Raw genomic sequence first — 19,571 nt, 5'->3', positions numbered from 1 at the left:
TAAACCTTACTCCCTTATGGTTCTTTTAAAACATATTTTACGGTTTTTAGGATTATTATGCCGGCTTTGCCATAGAAAACGTGGTGCCCGCCTACATAGCTATTGTTCAGGATGAGTTTGATCTAGCTGTGGCTGGACTGGTGGCCCTGGTCATCGTCCTTTTTGTGGGCGTCATTAGCTTCATTGTCCTGTGTTGCTGCCTGAAGCACTGGAATCTATCGGTGCCTGTGGAAACACGTCGCAAGGAGGCCCTGATCAAGAAACAGATCATTGAGGACCTAAACACCACCGAAAATCCGCTGTGGATTGAACAGTAAGTGTTTATAGAAGGAGTTTTTACGAAATTAATTTAATATGCTTAATTTTTTCGCTTAGAAAACTAAAACTGTATGAGGAGCAAGAGCTGACCATGCAGGTCTTCTCGGAGCCCGATCACATTTCCAATTCTGAGGCGCCTGGCCACCTGGATCATCGCAGCTCCCTTGAGCAGGTCCATCATGTAGGTCAGTCAGTGGACAACACATATGCCACCATTCAGCCGCGTAATAATCAGAATCGTCTAACTGGCAACGGTGGAGCCGGCGGTGGTTCAATGCGCAGCGGTGGTGGTGCCAGTGCCGGAGGAGTGGGTGGTGCTGGTCTGCTGCTGGCCCGCGTTGATCCACACATGCATGAGTTTGCGGACTATGCCACGCTGCGGAACAATCGGGCGCCATCGGTGAGTGATCACGAATAACAACCGAAGAACAGAACTAACATTTGTTTTCTGACTTTGCAGCTGTACGAGTTCACAGGATCTACATTCCAGGCACCCATTCGGGATGGAGACGACGCTGTGGCTGAGCTGATCTAAGCTTGAAGGGGAGCTGTTGCCCAACAAGATGTGTAAATTATGTAGTAGCTGTGTATCTGTGTAGTAGACAAGTCCATGCCGTGGTTTATTTAAACCGAGTCCGTTCTGTTGCATCTTTGAGTTCGCCGTTGCGTTTACACCATCAATATTCTAGACACGTACATAGCACATGCAATTACTTATAGCAAGAGCGTATATACATAGCCTAGTTGTAACTGCTAAGCCAGCGTTTATCCAAAACTCAAGTAGCCAGGACGGAGAGCCAGGAGCAGAGACAGAACTACAAGAACCCATAGAGGAAATTTTCCCGCATAAATAATGACAATAATATATATGTACTATTATATATTGACAATGTCTAGCCGTAATGAAACGATATGAATATGTAAGAGTTACTAATGTACATCTACATCTGCATCTATACAGTTCAGTCCATTCGAATACTTCCGCGATATTAGTTTTAATGGCGATCAAATGCGTCTAAAGCCAGCCTAAGTTGTATCATTAAAAAGACTAAATTACTTGCTCTTCCAATTCCGTACTACGTTTAGTTGCGTCGCTAACATTTAGTTTTTTAGATCCTAGTTTAATTAGCCAAACTTGCTCATACTCATAAGTTTATATTTTAAGTTGCAGAGAATTGGAAACGAACTAAGTTACTTTTGAACGCTGTTCGAATCCTCACGGAAAGAGCTAGAAACTCATTGTGTTTGCATTTACATTAAACATATTATACAAATAAGTAAAACGAAGTTTACATTTTCTACTCAAAGAGGATTGGATCGAAAAATTTAAAAATGGTTGGGGAACACGATATTTAAGATAATATTTAAGGTAAGTTAAATTATAAACATTTATTTATTATTTTGTTACTGTGGAACCGCTATCCCATATAAATTAAAATGATGTAAATTCATTTAAACTTGATTTTTCAACCTGTTGCTATTTGCCACCAAGTGTGGCACATCAATAAACAACTTTTCGAGGCGTTGCATAGTGCCGCAATGTTGCTAACCAGCGCAGGAAGAACAACAAACTCGCACCCCCAGGAACTTTTCACAGCACAGGCATTTCTGATTTTCCAATCAACAAAATCGTTTAACAAGCCTGCCGATTTTCCAAAACACACACAAGTTCAGATCATATATAGTTTTTGAGTTTTAAATTAAAAGAAACAAAGTCCGTTGAAATGGAGGAGCTCGACATAACCAGCGTGGGTCAGTTCCAGACCCTGGTGCGTTATAACAATCCGGTGCTGGTGGTCAAGCATCCGGACAAGAAGGGTGGCGCTCCGCTGACGGAGATTGAGATGAAAAGGCCCCAAACGGCGGGCGCATTGCTAGATACTAAACGAGAGACAGAGGAGATACTGAATTCGATTCTGCCGCCGCGCTGCTGGGAAGAGGATGGCCAGCTGTGGCAACAGTCAGTGTCCAGCACTCCAGCCACGCGCCAGGATGTGATCAATTTGCAGGAGATGCTGGACACTAGGCTGCAGCAAACTCAGGCCCGCGAAACGGGCATCTGTCCCGTGCGCCGCGAGCTTTACTCTCAGTGTTTTGGTAAGATCAGCTTCTTCCCATTTCCCTGTTCCCATTAACAGTACCTCCCCGCAGACGAGATTATTCGTCAGGTGACCATCAACTGCTCGGAGCGCGGACTGTTACTACTGCGTATCCGCGATGAAATCGCCATGTCCATGGAGGCCTACGAGACTCTCTACTGCAGCTCCGTGGCTTTTGGCATGCGTAAAGCTTTGCAGGCGCACGAAGAAAAGGAAATGCTTCGTGATCGAGTCAAGACGCTCGAACAAGACAAGGAGGCGCTCGAGGAGATCATTGCAGACATGAAGCTGAAGCAGGAGCAGGCCGAGCGCCGCAATGCCGAGCTGCGTGCTTCGGAGGAGAAGAAGTTCACCGAGGAAATCACCTTCCTGAAGAAGACCAACGCCCAGCTGAAGGCTCAGCTGGAGGGCATAACCGCACCCAAAAAGTAGATGGAAATTTATGGTGTTTGGTTTATGCTTCTTGCATTTGTCACTTAAACATTGTTGGAACTTATTGAAATTAAATTATTTGAGCAACTTTACAGTAACTATGACTCCTCTGCCGGAGTGGACTCCTGGGTTGGCTCTACGGTAACCTCCTGATTAACCGGTTCGCTTTGATCCATCTCCGCCTCGTCCACGTTTATCTCGTTAAGAATAGGCGTGGGCTTGAAGGCTTCTGATGACTTTTTCTTCGACACTGGCACTTCCTTGGCTGCTCTTTTTTCTGGGGGCTCGTCGGTAGCTTCTTCTGCCACATTGTCCTCATCTTCCTGGGGAAGCTGGTTACGCATGGCCTGCAACTCTTCTTCGGTAGGCAGAGTGCCCTTCAGCTCCTCCATTTTAGCCATATAACGCTCGTACACAAATTGCGCCATTTCGGACATACTTTCAATCGTTTTGATAGCTTCTCTGGCCACATCAGCACTGGCTAAACGATCCGTGGGATAGCTGTCTTCGGGCACCAGACTTAGCTTCAGAGATCTCTGTGTGAGCTGTGAGAAAATATAGAATATGAGGTCTGTGAAAGTTCCAAAACTGGATATTACACTCACCAGTTTAAAAGTCTGCTGAAGTTCCAGGCAGTTCTTGAACAGGGAGACCCTGCCAAATACATAAAGACCAAGACGTGCACGACTCATGGCCACCACCAGACGTCGCACGTCCCTCAAATGTCCCACCGCCTTGGTGCGCACTAGAGAGATGAGAATATAGTCGTTCTGCTGGCCCTGGTACTTATCCACGGTGGTAATCTTGTGCGGCCAACCGATGAGCGGATTGTTTCCACAGCGTGCATTGATGACGTCGCGGATGAGATGCTTCTGACCATTGTAAGTAGTCAAAATAGAGATCTTAGCCGCGGGATAGCCCATCAGACGCATGTACGTGTAGACGGCAACAATGTACTCCGCCTCAGCAAGATTCTATAATTTTTTTTATAGTTTATAAGATTGGAAACAATGGTGAGCTTAAAGTAGAAAGAGAGCGTGCTTACCTGGTAAAAATAGGGATTGGGTTCGCTTTCACCCACTCCCTTGAAGTCCTCCACATTGATAAGCTGATAGTCGTGCGCAAAGCCAGCATTTGCCTTTTTGTACTCATCCCGCTCAAAGATGTGCTGCAGGTCCTCTAGCTTTTTGTAGCGCCACTTGTACAGCGAGCAGATGCTGGCCCGGGCACGACCCTGTCCATCCAGATCTACAGTTGGCACTCCGAGGCGCACCAGTCTGGTAAACAAGCTCTGTTCCATATTGGAGTACTTTTGGAAGGCCATGTTTTTAATCACGGGCGGCAGCTGATGGTGATCCCCAATCATGATCCAACGTTTTAGGCGATTTAGTCCGTCCAACGGGTTCTGCAGCAGCAAGGGAATGAACGTCTCTATCTCCAGGATCTGAGCCGATTCTTCCATGAGGATGTTGTCATATCGAAAGCCGAGATTGACCAGCTCTTTACGTTTAAGTGCCGCATGCGTACAAGTCATGGCAATGATCTTTGCTTCCTTGACGAGCAGATATTTAGATCTATCCAGACCTGTGCGCAGCAGTTCAAAGGCGCGGAACTCTTCCAATTCGTTGAATATGTCCGAGATGTATCGGAAGTTTGAGCAGGCTGTGTCCAAGAGCTCCTCATAATTCGCACCCTTAAACAGCGGTTGCGGAGCATCCGCGAAGAATTTACTAAAGGGAAACTCCTTCTCAAACACAGATCTGAGTTTCTCAGCATCCGCCTCTTCCCTGTGCACGTTCATCTGGCTCTGGAACTTCTCCCAGCGGGCCATTACATTGTACAAGTAAAAGTAGCCGGCTGTCTCACAGGTGTAAGCATTGTCACCACTCACGCCCAACGCCTCCTGTAGCCGCTGCACCTGGCTAAGCAGGTCCATGCGTTTGGCCAACACATAGTTGACTCGTCCATAGCGACTGAAGTCCTTCTCTGTTTCCAAAGCCTCCTCGCCGTGACCAAGACGTAAAAGATGCCGCTCATCGATGTCCAGGGCCATGATCTTTTCGAACAATTGGTTCAGCGCCTGATTGGAGTGCGTCACAATCAGCGTACGCTGGTTGGGGTGGTTGTGATAAATATTCGATATAATTTGAACTGCCACATCGGTTTTGCCCGTTCCAGGAGGACCAACCACCAGTGTTAGTCCTGGCTGCATTCCTGCTCGAATGGCTTCCACTTGAGTGGGTGTGAAACGGATAGAGTTTCTGAAAAATATCAAAAAGGTTAAACGGGTGCAATTGTTAATAAAAATTCCAAGGGTTGAGTATACTCACTGTTTAGGCTTGTCGCTGGGATATGGTCCCCTAGCCTCGTACTTATATGGCTGCACCACAATTGATTTGGTCAATTCCTGTTCAACCTTATCATCACTCTCCTCTTCGTCGCTTTCCTTATGAATAGGCACATCTTCAAATATAAGTCGGTAGGGCGGCAGGCGCTTTTCCTCGGACACCTCACATTTCAAAGTGTAGGTAGGAAAACTGGCCTCCAAATGCTTGTAATCCAAGAAGGTATCGTTGAACTCAAGACTGCGCTCCTGATTTGACATGTTACTATAGTGGGCGGCTCCAGGGTCACCATAACCCAGGAGGATGTCGTGCAGCCAAGGCGGAACCACACATTCTGTGTTCATTAGATGGCGGATGGTTTCTAAAACGGCCTTGAAGTTATTCTCCTTTGGCTTACGGCGCATTAGGATGTTGAAGCTCTCGTAAACATCGTCGGCACCCTGGAAAAAGATTAAATGAAGTAAAGCGAGTAACATCGTCTCCTGGTGCTTACCTCCTGCAGGTCGTCCATGTCTAGACGGTACTGATTCGAGTCCAGCCACACGCGATAGCATCGCTGTTCGCCTGGCAGCTGTGGCCTTGGTTCCGGTCCATCCTCTATTACCCTTCCGTTAGCATCCAGCATGCCCTCCACCTCGCAGCCACGCACACTGACTAATCCGACCTGCGGAATGAATGGCTCCCGGTGATTATACTTAGTTCCATATGGCTGCGTTGGCTTGACGGTTATCAGGAAGCAGACATCGTGCTTTCGAAGGTTCTCCCATTCCGCCTTGATCTCGCGACGCACAGAGAGTGTCACTCCAACATCGGCACGTACCCTCGAAGGCTTCTTTTCACCCAGATGCGGCTTGGCCACCTCGACCACCGCAAAGCTGGCTACAGGGAGCGCCATTCTTGCCCAGCCTCCGAATACAACATCACCATCTTCCGACTTCCAGGGTAACATGCGGCTTACGGCATCCTCAATGTCCTGCCGGATTTCATAGGTGGACTCCAAACGGAAAAGGTTAAAGTTTCGTAGTAGATAGTCGTGAAGGGTAAGGAACTGTAGGTTCAGCTTGGGCAGTGCAAGACAGCTCTCTCCGGTATAATATTCCGAGGGCACCACATTCTCATCCCAAATAATCTGCTCTGTGGGATACAGAGGCATTTCATTAAGCGCCTCCAGCTGAGAGCAGCGCCGCTCGTGACGCGTTATCAGCAGTTCGCGCAGAAACTGCTCGTCCACACGGTGCCAGTCTAAGGGTGCAGCCACCTCTTCGGGCACAAGATTCAGGAACGTAGCGATTTGAAGGAGTCCCTTGCCATCTAGCCCACCGAAGTGCTGTTCCAGCGACTCCCGGTTGTCTACTGTGGCTACATTGGACAAGGCAAAGACCCGCAGGCTGGGAAACTTGGCAAATACCGCCCGCTGCAAAGAGGTTATCTTTTTATAGTGCAGCTGGGTCATGTCGTGATCGGTAAGAGAGCTGCCGGTGACGTCGTTGATCTCAAAACGAGTGTAAAACTTCAGCATATCCAAAAGCTGCAATTAAAATGTTACAATTTTGCATTTAAGAAGATTGGAAGATGACTGTTAAGATGGAATCCTTTTTAACACTGATTAAAGTAGGTTCATAAAATGTTATACAAGCTAATTTTAATATCAAGCTAATTTGATTCTTATGATTGTTGGTATCTAAATAGTTTCCAAGAATAGTACCAAATTTAAAGCATTTTTCTATAGTCCAGTATTGATCAAATTGTTTTCCCAATTTAGAAAATTTGCAAGCAGATCTAGCTATTAATATATATGTATAACCCTCATGCTCCCTAATCCGCTCCTGTACGCCTCCCTAAGCGCGTGCATTGAATGGAACGTGTTTTGCTGTTTTACTACCTGCCCTCGTGAGTTCTACAAACTCACGCAAACATGCCCTCTATTTTGTTCTCTTTTTCTCTTAATTTTTACCTGCACTACAGGTATTTAAAGACAGACGAACTTTATGTGCATGTGTGAATGTGTGTTTGTAAGCCAAGCCGGTTGGTCTGCCCCAAAAGGTTGATACGTCATCAGTTTGGGCAAGTCTACTAATACAGTCGTACAAACTAACAGTAAGTGTGCCTGTGCGAGAGAGTGCTAATTAGGCTAGCCAGGTGAGCGGAAGTCCTTGGGGAAATGGTGGGGGACTTTTCTTGAAACCCAATACATGCGTGTATGTTCAATAAAAATCTTTGGTGAAGGTTAGCTGAAGGGTGTTGTTGGTCAATTTTTGACTTAAGGAAATCTTTGAAGATGAACCCTGTCTCCCTGCTCTCCTACTCCATGTGTGTTTTTGTGGAGGTGCGAGAGACAAGTGTGATGACAAGGCACGCGTCATGAGGATATTGCACACAGCTGCATCCTATCACGTCGCATCATCTAGTCGCATCCTGAAAGTGGAAAAGGGCGGGGGAGCACCAGAGAGTGTCAGAGGAGCAAACAAAGCCTTCACATACTTATACAGGCAGACATTGCCGGTTCCTGCTTTACTTGTACTGACTACTTGCTCCAATTGATAATTTCCGTCGCTCAATTTAAACAAGAGAGCAGGAAGCGGGAACGAGAGAGAAAGAGGGAGCGCATTCAAAGCCCTGCTTCAACTTTTTATACACTCTTTTATTGAAAATGGTATATCGTTTACCTGGCAAAGTCTGTAGTAAAGATCCTCCAAAGTGTATTAGACCCGTGTCTCTTAAATGTTTTTTACGAATCCAATTTGCACGCATTCTAACTAAGATTCGAACTTTTACCTGATGTAATTATGTATAGGTTTAGAAGGTATTTAAGCGATAGAAAGTGTACTTCGAATTTTCCTAATCCATAGCCAACATTTTTGATAGTAAGTAATTCTGTTTTATGCTAGGTTCTGTCAACAAACAACTAGTTAAAACCGTGGGATTTAAAACTTTGTAGGGTATCGGCTAGCTCATGGTCGGAGCACTCGACTTAGCGTTTTTTCCTGTTTTCACAGCGAGAGGGAGCGCTTTGGTGGGGGTTGAGCGCTACTCTCCCAACTCTCCACGCTCTCTCCGCCTTAGTGACTAGAAGTTAAGAGCAAGCGGCAGAGACTCATTCGCTTTTTGTCGTCGCTTCGAATCGGTTGATGTTTCCCCTTCAATTTTCATTTTGATTTCAATACAAATACTGTTTAAAGAGGAAGTAAATCGCGAGTTGTTTATTAACTGGATGTGAGTCTGAATCCCAGACTGATTTACCCTTTTGGGTGTGTTTTATACAGAAAAGTGTCGCCTTACCTTAGTTCTGGTATTCAAGTCATGATCTTGGTTCACAGCCGGCATCTTGATGACGCATTTCTTAACAAGCGCAGATCCACATAAACAACAACGAAAACAGCCGCTTACTTGTGTATTTGTATCTGTATCTGTATCTGTGTCTGTGTTACTCAGCAAAAGATGCTCGTAAAAACGCTTGGCGCGCATTTTGCATTCGGGCAAAATGCAAAAAAATGCAGCTGCTCCGCTCTACTGATTCCCCTGCTCCCTGTACTACTCCTTACTTTACGCCCACTACCGGTAACCAGTCACGTCACTAGTGGAGGATCACCATCGGGGGTAACATCCGATCCCCACGTTGTGCTGATCAACAAATGCTGCGAGAAGTTCGAGATACACGTGGACAGCGAGTGCCAGCAGGTCAACAAATCGGGTGAGTCCAACAGCTGGCCAGGCGAAAGACTCCTGACCCCTCGGAAAAGTTACCATGACAACCACCGCGGAGTTGGTTGGCCATTCAACTTTATGGATTTTCCCTCCTGGCATGCAACATATGTATGCTCAGCATTAAATGGCCCATTTGTTAGCTATCAGTGGATCAGTGGAACGCAGCCAGCAGCTACAAATTCACCCCCACTCACTCACTCCCCCAAACAAGTTCTTAACACAAACATAGAGTGGCCCCAATATGATTTATGCCGTGGGGCACGCTTCTGTTTAAACTTTAAAGTAGCCACTTGATGGGGAGATTCCCAACAAGTCCATTTCATCTTTACAAAAATGAAATGAGCCGGAAAATCCATTAGCAAGGTATTATGAATGCAACTGCTCTCCTTAGATTTGTGTAAATGGTATTATGATAAATATGCAGAAGAATAATTTATTGGTTTGAGATTAATGAAACAAAAGAAAATATTATGACTACTTAGCGAAGTAAAAAAAAAATGTTATCTACCCAGTTATGTGTTTGGCAAACAAAAAAAAAACAATTCTGGGAAGTAAAACAAAAGGCGTAAAAGCAACTAAATAAAAATTGCAATTGAACTAAACATTAACAACCTCGGATCGACCATTTAAGTACACATAAAAATGGTACTATATAAAATAGTTGAATCACTAAACTGATCTCATCAGTTTTTAATTGTAGGGATTTGAGTAACCCCAAGAATAAAGCACTGCACATAATTAACACATGCAATCTAATTTCCGTGTGCTCAGATTTGATTAACATATCAATGGATTGAATTGAATAAAAGTGCAGCAACTGGAGAAGAACAAATCCATACAAATTGCAAAAACTCAGAAAAAACAGCTGTTGAAGTTGCATTTCAGCGATCACGTTCTTCGCCTTGAAGCGTAAATATTTGTATAGGAGGAGGGAAATGAAAAGCTGGCTCCCCTCTGATCCACAGAACCAACAAAGGCGGCAAGAACTTGAAGTGTCTTAATGATTCTCCACGCTCTGTGTTCTCTTTATATCTTTGATTTTTATTTGCAGACTACTTCCAACCCATGTTCACCAGCTATGGAGGGGAGCAAAACAGGCCCCTTAAATTCAAGTTCGTCATCGGCATTCCCAACTGTGGATCCATGCAGATGTGGCCCATATACCATTATGCTGGGGTGAGTCGAAGGTCTACTTTTCAGGTGCAATAGATGCTTATTGATATTTTTCAATTCAAGAGCTCTGATAAGCTGGTGCTACTGGACGATGGCAAGCTTAGGCATTACACTAATGCTGAGAACGAGGACCAGGAGCGTCAAGGAATACAGTCGGACTACGAGGAGGACATTGTCGGCAGCCTGGAGCCACTATACCACGACTACGATAACGGATTGTATTGCATCGATAAGGTAGGAATTACTCCGGTACAAATAAATTGAATAATTATTAACAAACCCCATTTACAGGCTACATCCAGCACTGGTGAAGAGCATGTTCTTTTTGCCAAGATCTGCTTGGCTCGCAAGGAGATCAAGTGGAGTGATTCCAACTTTCTGCTCCGCAAGATCTTGAACCCCATATTCCATGGAATCTCTCTTATCATCTTGCTGGTTATCGCCATTATCTATTTCATACTCCCGACACTCAGGTGAGCAAAGGTGCTGAATTCGACTTCCTTCATGCGTTAATTTTACATCCATTCAGCAGAGATCTGGTAGGAAACATTGTCACAACGATAGCTTTGTGCCTGATGGTCAGCCAGGCCGCCGACCTGGTTCGGATCTTCACCGAGCTGACCAGCCATGTTAGCTTTATTGTGGCGGACATAATCCTGTGCTTCAGTCTGTTGGCAGCCTTCTTCTGGCTAAACAGTTTCGGGTTTTACATCTGGAAGACTTTTCGTTCAAGGAACGTCTTTTTGCGGGTCACGGATGGCAGAAAGTACTGCTACTACTCTGCCTATGCCTGGGGATGTACGGCTACGATGGCTGCACTGGCCGTCTTTGCTCATTTTTTCCTAGACGCAGAGTCCTATAAACGGGAGCAGATGGTGGGCGAACAGGAAACGATCGGCTGGCTTGGCATTTGCATATTCTTTGCGCCGATTGCTTGCACGATTTTGGTGAACATATTCTTCTTTGTTACCACCAGGAAGCTGATCAATCGACGGACAGTTTACGGCCGCATTGCCCACAAACTGAAAGCCAAGTGAGTCAACTATTCGTTGTCCACAAAATGCGATTTTAAAAATAGTCTCATCATCAAAAATGTCCATTTTTCTTACAGCTTTATCATGTTCTCGCTGATGCTGTTGGTAATGTCGATAGCCTGGCTGTTTCTCATTATGTCCTGGCTGAAGCTGGAGGGTCTGCTATATGCCCACATCGTGGTCAACGCCGTACAGACACCGCTACTACTTTACATCTGCGTGCTGCGGCAGCGACATGTTACTTTCCTGCTGAAAAAGACCTGTTGCTACAACGAGCCCCCCTCGGCAAATGACTGGGGCGATGAGCTGCACTACATGAACGGCAACGACTACTAAGGAGCCACTGTCCACAATAATTTAAGTGTTTTTGTAGTTTAGCAATGTCTAACATTGAGATTTGTACTTAAATTTAACTTATTTATGATGTACGAGATTGTAATTAAAAGAGAAGTCTGATACCCACCTGTCCGAATAGTTTTCCCTCCTCGCGACGAACAAGGGGCGACAGAAGAGCCCGCACAATGAGGTGGCAATCGTCCAGAACTGTATTGAAAAAACGACGCGTGGGCAGTAGGGCCTCAAGGTCGATGATGAACTCCAGAAAACGCTCGCAGTAGTGGACCACATTAGAGGCCACATCGCCTTCGGCGGGAATGCCCTCCAGGATGTGCAGAAATTCTATGATTAGGTTTTGCATAAAGTGCCTTTCCCACAGGACCTCGGGCTTGCTGTCCTTCTCCTTCTTGAGAAGGCGTTTCCAGTACTTGCGCCACTCGGGCACATCCCGAAGCTCCTGTTCGCGGCGACCTAAGGAAATAAATCAAACATTGGTTTATTTGCGTGCAATTGAAAGGATCATCTAATGACTTACGCGGCTGCAGGCAGTGCCACATGGACAGGGAGACCAATCGCTTGGCCTGCTCGCGGCACAGCTCGATCTCCATGCTATTGAAGCAGTGGTTTATGAACATCAGCAAGGCCGTTCGCTCCCTTAGCGTGCTGCTCGCCTCCTTGGCCTTCTTTGCTGCCAAACAGCTCTCCAGCACGTGGCGGAAGAAGGCCGGATACTGATCAGGCAGTTTCTCGAACACTGTCCACACCTCGACGCGCTCCCGGAACTTCTCGTTGGCCATTATCACGATGGACATGAGGTGGGCATGGGTGGCGGTCTCGCGCTGGTAATGTGGCCACAGATACTGCTCCAAGTACTGACTGAATTCCAGCATGTTAATCCGGCGCGCACTATGTCCACTGCCTCCGCCGATCTCCTCGTTGTAGATGCGCTCAATGATCTTGGCGCTATAAGGCAGGTGATCCGCCTTTGTGTCCGGCGTCCAGTACTGTGATGCCAGCTGTGAATCAGTTTTTAAATAGTTGAAATCCGCCCTTAGATTCATCCTGCGGAGCACTCACCTGCCAAATGACATCGGAATTCAGCTGAGCTACAGTGAGGGCTCCAACCTTGTCCTTTGAATTTTTACTGGCCGGCGTGGCCTGTTGGGCCTGCGTTTGACTCCTACGCTTCATGGTATCCTTATAAAATTGCTGAAAAACGAATATAAGCGCACAAATCTGCAGCAAAACAAAACGCCGGTCGAAAGTGTGACCGTAGTTGGATAGGGTTAAAATACTCATATGTAAATCTGTACCTACTATGCTGTTCCCACCAATTCCATAACCCACTGCAAATAAAATATAACATATAGAAATTAAATATTCTATAGTAGTTTAAATGTTTTGTAATTATACTTTTGAAGTGGGTTCCAAAATGGATTTGAAACAGTGAGCTTATAACAATTTTTTTAAATCTAAAAGAAAATATTACATATTTCAAATTCAAAGTGAACCTTTATTTTTAAATTCAAAATCTAAAATCCATTATTTTACATAGAATAATGCATAGAATATAAGCATAAATAGATAGACATTTTTTCCTCCTTCTAGAAATATCCCTAATATTTTCTTTTGCGATATGGCAGCATTGCGAACGTGACAGTTTTTTACAGGTCCGGCAACACGACAAAAGGTTTTTGTTTACAGCACGCCGGCACTGGTTTTTAAGATAAAAAGTGATATTTAATCGTAATTTAAGACATTTGTTACATCTGAGAACTCGCCATGTCGCAGACAATGCCGCCAGAGAACCTAAGCGTGAGTAGAAGATATTACTTAAATGCAATTTGGCTAAAATGACTGCACATTCCAGAGCCGCCTGTTGACGGTGCTCAGTTTGCCTTTGCTAGATCGCCTGCACGAGTTGAGCATCCTGTTCGATCGCTGCTCTCTGCGCCAGATCCAGGAGATATTTCCCCACATCGTGCACTCCATTTTCGGGATTAATGGCAATCCCTTGGGCTGGGGCCTGCGGACGACGACGCTGGAGAACAGTCCGCTGCACTTCCAGACGCTGCACCAGTTCTTCGGCGTGTGCGGTCCCTGGATGCACCTCTGCCACCGCCTGCTCCTGGACCAGTGCAAGTTCGAGCTGGACATCAATCTGCTGCCGGTGAGTGGTGGTCCTAGGTCTTGTTGTTCCTCTGCTAAGAGTCCCTTTTCCAGGCCAAGTTCGTTAGCATGCTGCAGTCTGGCCAGAGTCCCAGATTCTATGCGGAGCTCATCAATATCGACTCGATGAAGCACCAGGTGGCCACGCTCTCGCTGAACGCCTTCGACTTCTACGTGATCCACTTCGTGCTGTATGCTCTGCAGCCGCTGCACTCCATCAATCCCATCGCCATGCAGATCCACAATGTGCGCAGCAAGACAATCTATCTGAAGCTGGTGTCCGAGTACCTCAACAACTTCCTGCCCCTCGTTCCCGATGCCCGGATAGAACCCGTCCAATTCAGTAGCGGCGTTAAGGCTCCACAGCCGCTTCCCGCCCAGGCATTGCAGCCGCAAAGGCAGCCGCGCTACATCAAGATTCCCAGTTCTTTTCGCAACGGAGGAAACGTTTCCGGAGGAGCAGGCAGTCCGACATCCGGTGGTGGCAGCGGGAACACCTCACCGCAGTCCAGCAGCCCAAATGCCAGCGCAAACAGGGCCTACGCCTGGCGTTCGGAGAGTGTTCTCCACTTCTTCGTGGACATCTGGCTGCGCTACGACATCGAGTCGGAGCACCACCTGCCCAGTAGCGATTTTGTGCGCGGCGTACGCACCTTGGTGAAGCAAGTCCACTTCTTTGCCAATGGGGCTCAGCAGGATCACACTTCACTCTGCGCTCTGCGCAAGGTGTCGTTAAGCATGGTAAAGGCCAGGATCTACGCCTTTCTGTGCGGCTTGATTGATCGTTGGCCCCTGGACAGCTCGCTGATGGTGGTGCTGGAGCTCTGGCTGAGTTACATCCAACCGTGGAGGTACACCATGGCAGCTTTAAACAATAAGACGTAAGTTTACACTTCTAAAATTAAATGTGTTCAGAACATTAATAGACTTTATTCCCTTTAGACCTAGCCTTGCCTACAGGCCGCCCATTCTGTCCTGCTTTGATGGTTTTATCATCGATAATCTGATTATGTACACGCACATATTCATGCAGCTGCTGCCGCACTTTGGGCGCTTGGACTATACCGTCTATCGAAACGCCTTTATGCTGTACCGCCTGGCTACAATGTTCGCCCAGCATGATTTAGTGGAGCGGCTGCAGCGTTTCGAGCGTATACATGCGGGCAATGCCTATGGCTTCGACTCGCCGCAGAGACAGGTCAACATTATGAAGTGGGTTAATGTATTTAAAACAAGGACATTTCAGTACCCTAACACTTTTAATTATTTTGCAGCAAATCCTATTCGCCAGGCTCTCAGTGGAACCATGTGGTTAACACACACTCGACCAAGCTGTTTAGTCATTCCATGCAGGTTCAGATGGAGAGCTTCCTTTTCCTGATCAGCATGGCCCGAAACTCAGTGCTCAGGGACATTTCTTCGTTGCGAAACGAAATTGCGGAGAGGCAGCGCTCTGAGGGATTCCTGAAGAACTTCTTCAACAAGCTCTTTCGCGAGTGCACCCAGGATGAATTAACCCTGCGCGAGCTCAGTCGCATTCCGGAGGTTCTGCGTCAATGCATTGATGCCTTCTGCCGAACGTTTAATGTAAGTTTGTTGGTCAAATTCCAGAATTTGCTGTTACCTAAGTTCTTGGGATATTTTATCAGGTGGATCAAGCCAACCTGTCCATGCACGAGAACCTGCCAGAGGAACCTTGTCCCCCTGCCGCGACAACGGTTCAGAATTTTAGCTTTTTCGACTCCAGCAACTCTTTAGACAGGTCTAAGCTGAACCCGCACCAAATGTCCCTCAATGCATCCAATATGCATGCCACTGTTGATCCAGCAATGCTGCCCATCCAGACCAATGAGGTCAGATCGCTAGTGAGGATACTGCACTTTGTATCCGACAAAATCAACAGGAGGGTAAGTTTAAATAAAAGGACATCGTAGACTTGATCTTATGCAATTAACTTTAATATTTCAGTATGGCAGCCAGATACAAGCTTTCTATGTTCGCGACGATTACTGTGGAAAGGTAGCGAGGCAACTCCTGTACGCTCCAATGACGGAGCAGTGGTTCGACAAGAGCTCTGGCCAAGTGGATATATGTGAGAGCGTGGTTCCTCCGCGGGTTTGTCTACGATCTTTAGGCTCTATTCCCGTTCTCATTACGATCGCCTCTGTCCTAATCCTTGGGCAACTAATATGGGGAGCCCCAATCGTGGGTCTATTAGTTCTGGGCACTGTGCTGATAGTGTACACCTTGCTGCAGGCACTGTTTTCCTAATTTGAAGTTTTATTCTAGATAGATTACTAAAGGTGACATTTATATATTTTTATAAAACTAAAGAAACTACGATTACGATTATGATTACGATTACTGCTATTTTATGATTATGTTAATGCGGGTATGACTGTATCACACGGTTCGGGGCCGCAGGGCCAACCGCAACGTCTGGTCGGGCACGGTGACCATGCGGAGTACGCTGTCGACGGGCTGCTCGTTGAGACATCTCATTTCGAACTGGGAGACACAGCGGCCAAGCAGGGAGTGCAGCTGCTTGATTGCCACACGGCGACCGATGCAAGACCGCTGGCCAATGGCGAAGGGAAGGCTGCCGTGCGATTGATGCACCTGCTCCGACTGGCCGATGCACCAGCGCTCCGGCAGCACCCTATCCGGCTGCTCGAAGTGAGACGGATCGCGCCCTGCCGTGTACAGCGAGAGCAGCACCATTGTCTGTGAGATAAAAGGGTAAGGGATTAGACTTGCCCTCCAGCAAACTCCTTTTACCCACATCTTTTTCGATAAAGTGACCGCCCAATTGCGCATCCTGGGGCAGATAGCGACCAATGAAGGGCGCCACGGGGTACAGACGCAGTGACTCCTTGATCAGGCCATGCAGCAGCCGAGAATCATTGGTGGATCGCTCTCTGGCCAAGCGTTTCTGGAGCAGCGGTTCCTGGGAAAGGGCAAACAAGGCCCACTGGCTGCTGAAAGCGGTCTGGCGAAGGAAGAACTTGGATTATGAACTGATCTCCGCTTTAAATTGTACAAGTCGGCCTCACCGTGTCACCTGCTGCAATTACCAAGTCCACAAATATCCGCTTGATCATCTCGCCTGGCACTTCTGCCGCCTGGAGACGCTGAAAGAGGGCCTCCTCATGGGGTTGCTTCTGATCCTGCTGCACTCCGATGCAGTGATCGATGATGGCGGCCCCCTCGCGCAGCACCTCATCCACATTGGCCTCGAAGTCGCGCCAGATGGGCAGGCGCAGCATCTGGGCCAAACGGGGCGGAAATGTCATCAGACGCGAGCTATGCTCGAAAACCTTGTGGACAATCTGGGTGAAGTGATCCAGGGCGGACTGGGTTTTGGGGCAGGTGAGCACGCTGGTCCCGAACATTATGCAGCACAGTACTGTGGAGAGATATGGTATTTAATAAGGGATAATTTTTAGGAATGGAAAAATATCACAAGATATAATATTCTAAAAATTTTCAGAAAGTGTCTTACGATAAAATGGTTGAAAGGACCATGATCGCTTGAATTTCCATTAACCATTACATAGTATTCCAAGTTTTCACTTTAAAAACGAATTCATGCAATATAGTTTAAAGCGCTTTTGGAGTCATATAATGGGAATCTTAACAGGTACATGTGTCTAATCTATAATCCACGAACTCTCACCCTCTATGGACCAGCGATAGAGCTGCTGCTCCAGCAGGGGCAGCTCGTAGCTCCGGATCTCGCCTCCCTCCTCCAGCGGTATCGCCGCCATCGTCACCTCCGCCGTGCGACTCCGCCACTGCTCCACCATCCGTCTGGTACAGCTCTCAATATGCACGTCCATCCAATTCAAATTTCCGTTGAGCAGCAGGCGATTAAGTATGCGTCGGTTGTGCAGCCACTCGGCGCCCTCCCTGCTCCCATCGAAGAAGAGAACAGAGATCTGTTTTGTAGACTCCTCATTTGCAATTCAACGGACCGATCTGGTCCACTCCACTTACATGAAGAACAATCCACGTTGGCAGGCATGCTGCTGGTTATAGAGCGTCCAGGCATCCGGCAGCGGATGCTGCGGATACTGACCCTCGTGCTGGAAGACTCCACGCATCAGATTCGCTGACGACACGAACACTGCATCCTTAGTGCCGCCCAGTCGCTCCCGGAAGATGGGTCCATACTGCCGGTGCCGGGCATCGATGTACTTATGAAGGCTATGCAGGAGAAATTATTGGATTAGTTATGATCTCCTGCAGCGATATAGGCATTTCTTTAAATCGCAGATTTATATATTCCAACATTTTAGTTAAGCTCTTATTATTTAGATTTTCACCAAGTTGCTTTTAAATAATGTAGTTAAAATACTCCTATAAATAATTCTAAGACTCAGGATCTATAAATAAATTGGATATGCACATATATTATTAGATGGGTTCGTACTGTCAGTGCCGGTTAAGAAAATGATTGGTATAGAAAGGATCCCTGAAGCAATATAGGAATTTCTCTAAATCGAACATACTTAAGCTGGCATACTTAGTAACAGTTTATCAGTCTCTAGAACAATTAAATTGCAACAATTTTAGTTAAGCTCCTATTATTTTGATTTCCATTCCGCACTGTTTCACTTTCACCAGGTTTCTTTAAAATAATGTCTTATTTATTTATGTATTGATTTATATGAGTTGAACTACAAATAAATTCTAAGACTCAGAGTCCCGTTTTCACACTCAAATCTTTGAATAAATTGGATATGCACATATATTAGAATATAGAAGTTTTTAAAGCACTTTTTTTAGGTAAAAATAGTCCAAATGTAATCACTTTTTCTGTTGCGTGGTAATTGGTTATTTTGCACAATTCTGCAAGTGCAGACTGTATTTTATAACATTGATAAAGTCTGGTATGAACAAATTTATCGCGCTTTAGAAGTTTAACTGCATTTATACATTTTTAAACATGAGTTATTAATTTTGATTTTTGATTTTTTTTTTTTTAATTTGACAAGCTTTATGGATTTACTGCGTGGCTCCTCCGGCGGCGATAAGATCCAGTAGGGTCCCGACTAGCGGAAGTCCCTTTACCCTCGGAATGGGCACGTATTTGGCGACGGGCGACGATTCCAGCCCGGAAATGCTTTCCGCAGGCGGCGGTTTGCTCTTGGCCCGGAAGAGGCTCAGGCTGAGGATTCGCACCAAGAGCTCGTCGAGCAGGTGGCGCAGCCAGCTCAGCGGGCCCGGCCGCTCCCTCTTCACTCTCATCGCTTCACGTCACGGTGGCAGCGGGGGGTAGCCACCTGCACCTGCTCAGCAACTGCAACGGCAACTGCAACTGCAACGCTCGGAAAATGCGTCCCGATAAAGGGCCAGGCCAGGGACAGACTGACTCGACCCGCCGGCCGGAGCAGGCCTTTTAACCCATCGACAGTCGAGAACCGAGAATCGAGAATTCAGAATTCAGAATTGAGCATTAAGCGTTGAGTGTTGGGAATCGAGAGCCAGCGATCCGCTACCTGCGCTGCCTGTCCACGTTCAGTAAGACTTCGATGCCGGTTGGCACCGAATCGAGCGTATGTTCCGTGCCCGCCCCGATTGATATATGCGCAAATCCGATCGCCGGCATTGACCAGACGAGCTGAGTGGACACTAAAACTCTGCTGGCCATGCAAATTGCCAGTGAGGGAAAGGAAAACGGCAAGGAGAGCGAGAAAGTTGAGTTAATGGCCAATTTACTTGCAATGTTTTGGTCAATACTGTGTTCTGTGCCAAAGCAGGCTTATTTCTGGTCATGTTGATATGTGCCAAAGTTAATGTGTTCCTTAAAACATTTCTAGTTACATTTTGAGGCTAATTTTTAATGTTAAAATTTTTAATTTGGAACTAATAAATTTTAACTTTCATTATAACAAAGAGGAAAATGTTAGAAAATATTTACTTGATATTAAGGTATTTAATTGACTATTATTTAAACA

General features: G+C 46.4%; 6 protein-coding genes across 9 annotated transcripts in view; 4 read left to right on the top strand and 2 right to left on the bottom strand.

Annotated features, from left to right (window-relative positions):
• LOC108140595 (cadherin-87A) overlaps positions 1-1,601 on the top strand; it is a 59,728-nt gene extending 58,127 nt beyond the window's left edge. For all 3 annotated transcript variants that reach the window (XM_017263501.2, XM_017263500.2, XM_041709079.1), the window contains 3 exons: positions 51-313; positions 376-718; positions 779-1,601. In XM_017263501.2, the coding sequence (XP_017118990.1) occupies positions 51-313; positions 376-718; positions 779-853 (681 nt within the window). In that variant the 3' untranslated portion in view covers positions 854-1,601. The remainder of the gene's footprint in view (positions 1-50; positions 314-375; positions 719-778) is intronic.
• A 334-nt stretch (positions 1,602-1,935) lies between these two features.
• Positions 1,936-2,947, top strand: LOC108140655 (putative inner dynein arm light chain, axonemal). The gene is made up of 2 exons (XM_017263586.1): positions 1,936-2,415; positions 2,470-2,947. Exons 1-2 carry the CDS (start codon positions 2,043-2,045, stop codon positions 2,847-2,849), a joined length of 753 nt encoding a protein of 250 aa, XP_017119075.1. The 5' UTR covers positions 1,936-2,042; the 3' UTR covers positions 2,850-2,947.
• Positions 2,857-12,706, bottom strand: LOC108140653 (RNA helicase aquarius). The gene is made up of 8 exons (XM_017263583.1): positions 12,520-12,706; positions 11,978-12,458; positions 11,570-11,913; positions 5,688-6,722; positions 5,180-5,634; positions 3,895-5,110; positions 3,455-3,823; positions 2,857-3,394 (listed from the first exon to the last, which is right to left on the bottom strand). The coding sequence occupies exons 1-8, from the start codon at positions 12,631-12,633 to the stop codon at positions 2,948-2,950; spliced, it is 4,461 nt and encodes a 1,486-aa protein (XP_017119072.1). The 5' UTR covers positions 12,634-12,706; the 3' UTR covers positions 2,857-2,947.
• LOC108140654 (probable G-protein coupled receptor Mth-like 5) lies at positions 8,292-11,568 on the top strand. Of its 2 annotated transcripts, none has more exons than XM_017263585.2 (6): positions 8,292-8,885; positions 9,951-10,075; positions 10,136-10,306; positions 10,364-10,545; positions 10,605-11,105; positions 11,184-11,568. In XM_017263585.2, exons 1-6 carry the CDS (start codon positions 8,633-8,635, stop codon positions 11,440-11,442), a joined length of 1,491 nt encoding a protein of 496 aa, XP_017119074.1. In that variant the 5' UTR covers positions 8,292-8,632; the 3' UTR covers positions 11,443-11,568. The 2 variants fall into 2 exon arrangements, with proteins under 2 accessions (XP_017119074.1, XP_017119073.1); XM_017263584.2 differs by having other exon boundaries at positions 10,602-11,105.
• A 415-nt stretch (positions 12,707-13,121) lies between the features above and the next one.
• LOC108140745 (sphingomyelin phosphodiesterase 4) lies at positions 13,122-15,963 on the top strand. The gene is made up of 7 exons (XM_017263722.2): positions 13,122-13,257; positions 13,313-13,612; positions 13,666-14,492; positions 14,554-14,823; positions 14,886-15,198; positions 15,261-15,518; positions 15,580-15,963. The coding sequence occupies exons 1-7, from the start codon at positions 13,225-13,227 to the stop codon at positions 15,880-15,882; spliced, it is 2,304 nt and encodes a 767-aa protein (XP_017119211.1). The 5' UTR covers positions 13,122-13,224; the 3' UTR covers positions 15,883-15,963.
• LOC108140746 (cytochrome P450 315a1, mitochondrial) lies at positions 15,872-19,005 on the bottom strand. Its single transcript, XM_017263723.2, has 6 exons — positions 18,623-19,005; positions 17,608-17,817; positions 17,288-17,520; positions 16,665-17,017; positions 16,394-16,600; positions 15,872-16,335 (listed from the first exon to the last, which is right to left on the bottom strand). Exons 1-6 carry the CDS (start codon positions 18,859-18,861, stop codon positions 16,015-16,017), a joined length of 1,563 nt encoding a protein of 520 aa, XP_017119212.1. The 5' UTR covers positions 18,862-19,005; the 3' UTR covers positions 15,872-16,014.
• Positions 19,006-19,571: the final 566 nt, after the last annotated feature.

The sequence above is a fragment of the Drosophila elegans genome, unplaced genomic scaffold (genome assembly GCF_018152505.1).
Source record: "Drosophila elegans isolate 14027-0461.03 unplaced genomic scaffold, ASM1815250v1 contig_476, whole genome shotgun sequence".
Lineage (NCBI taxonomy): Eukaryota > Metazoa > Arthropoda > Insecta > Diptera > Drosophilidae > Drosophila > Drosophila elegans.
Note: the sequence above shows the minus strand (reverse complement) of the source record. Positions and strands in the feature narration are given on the sequence as shown.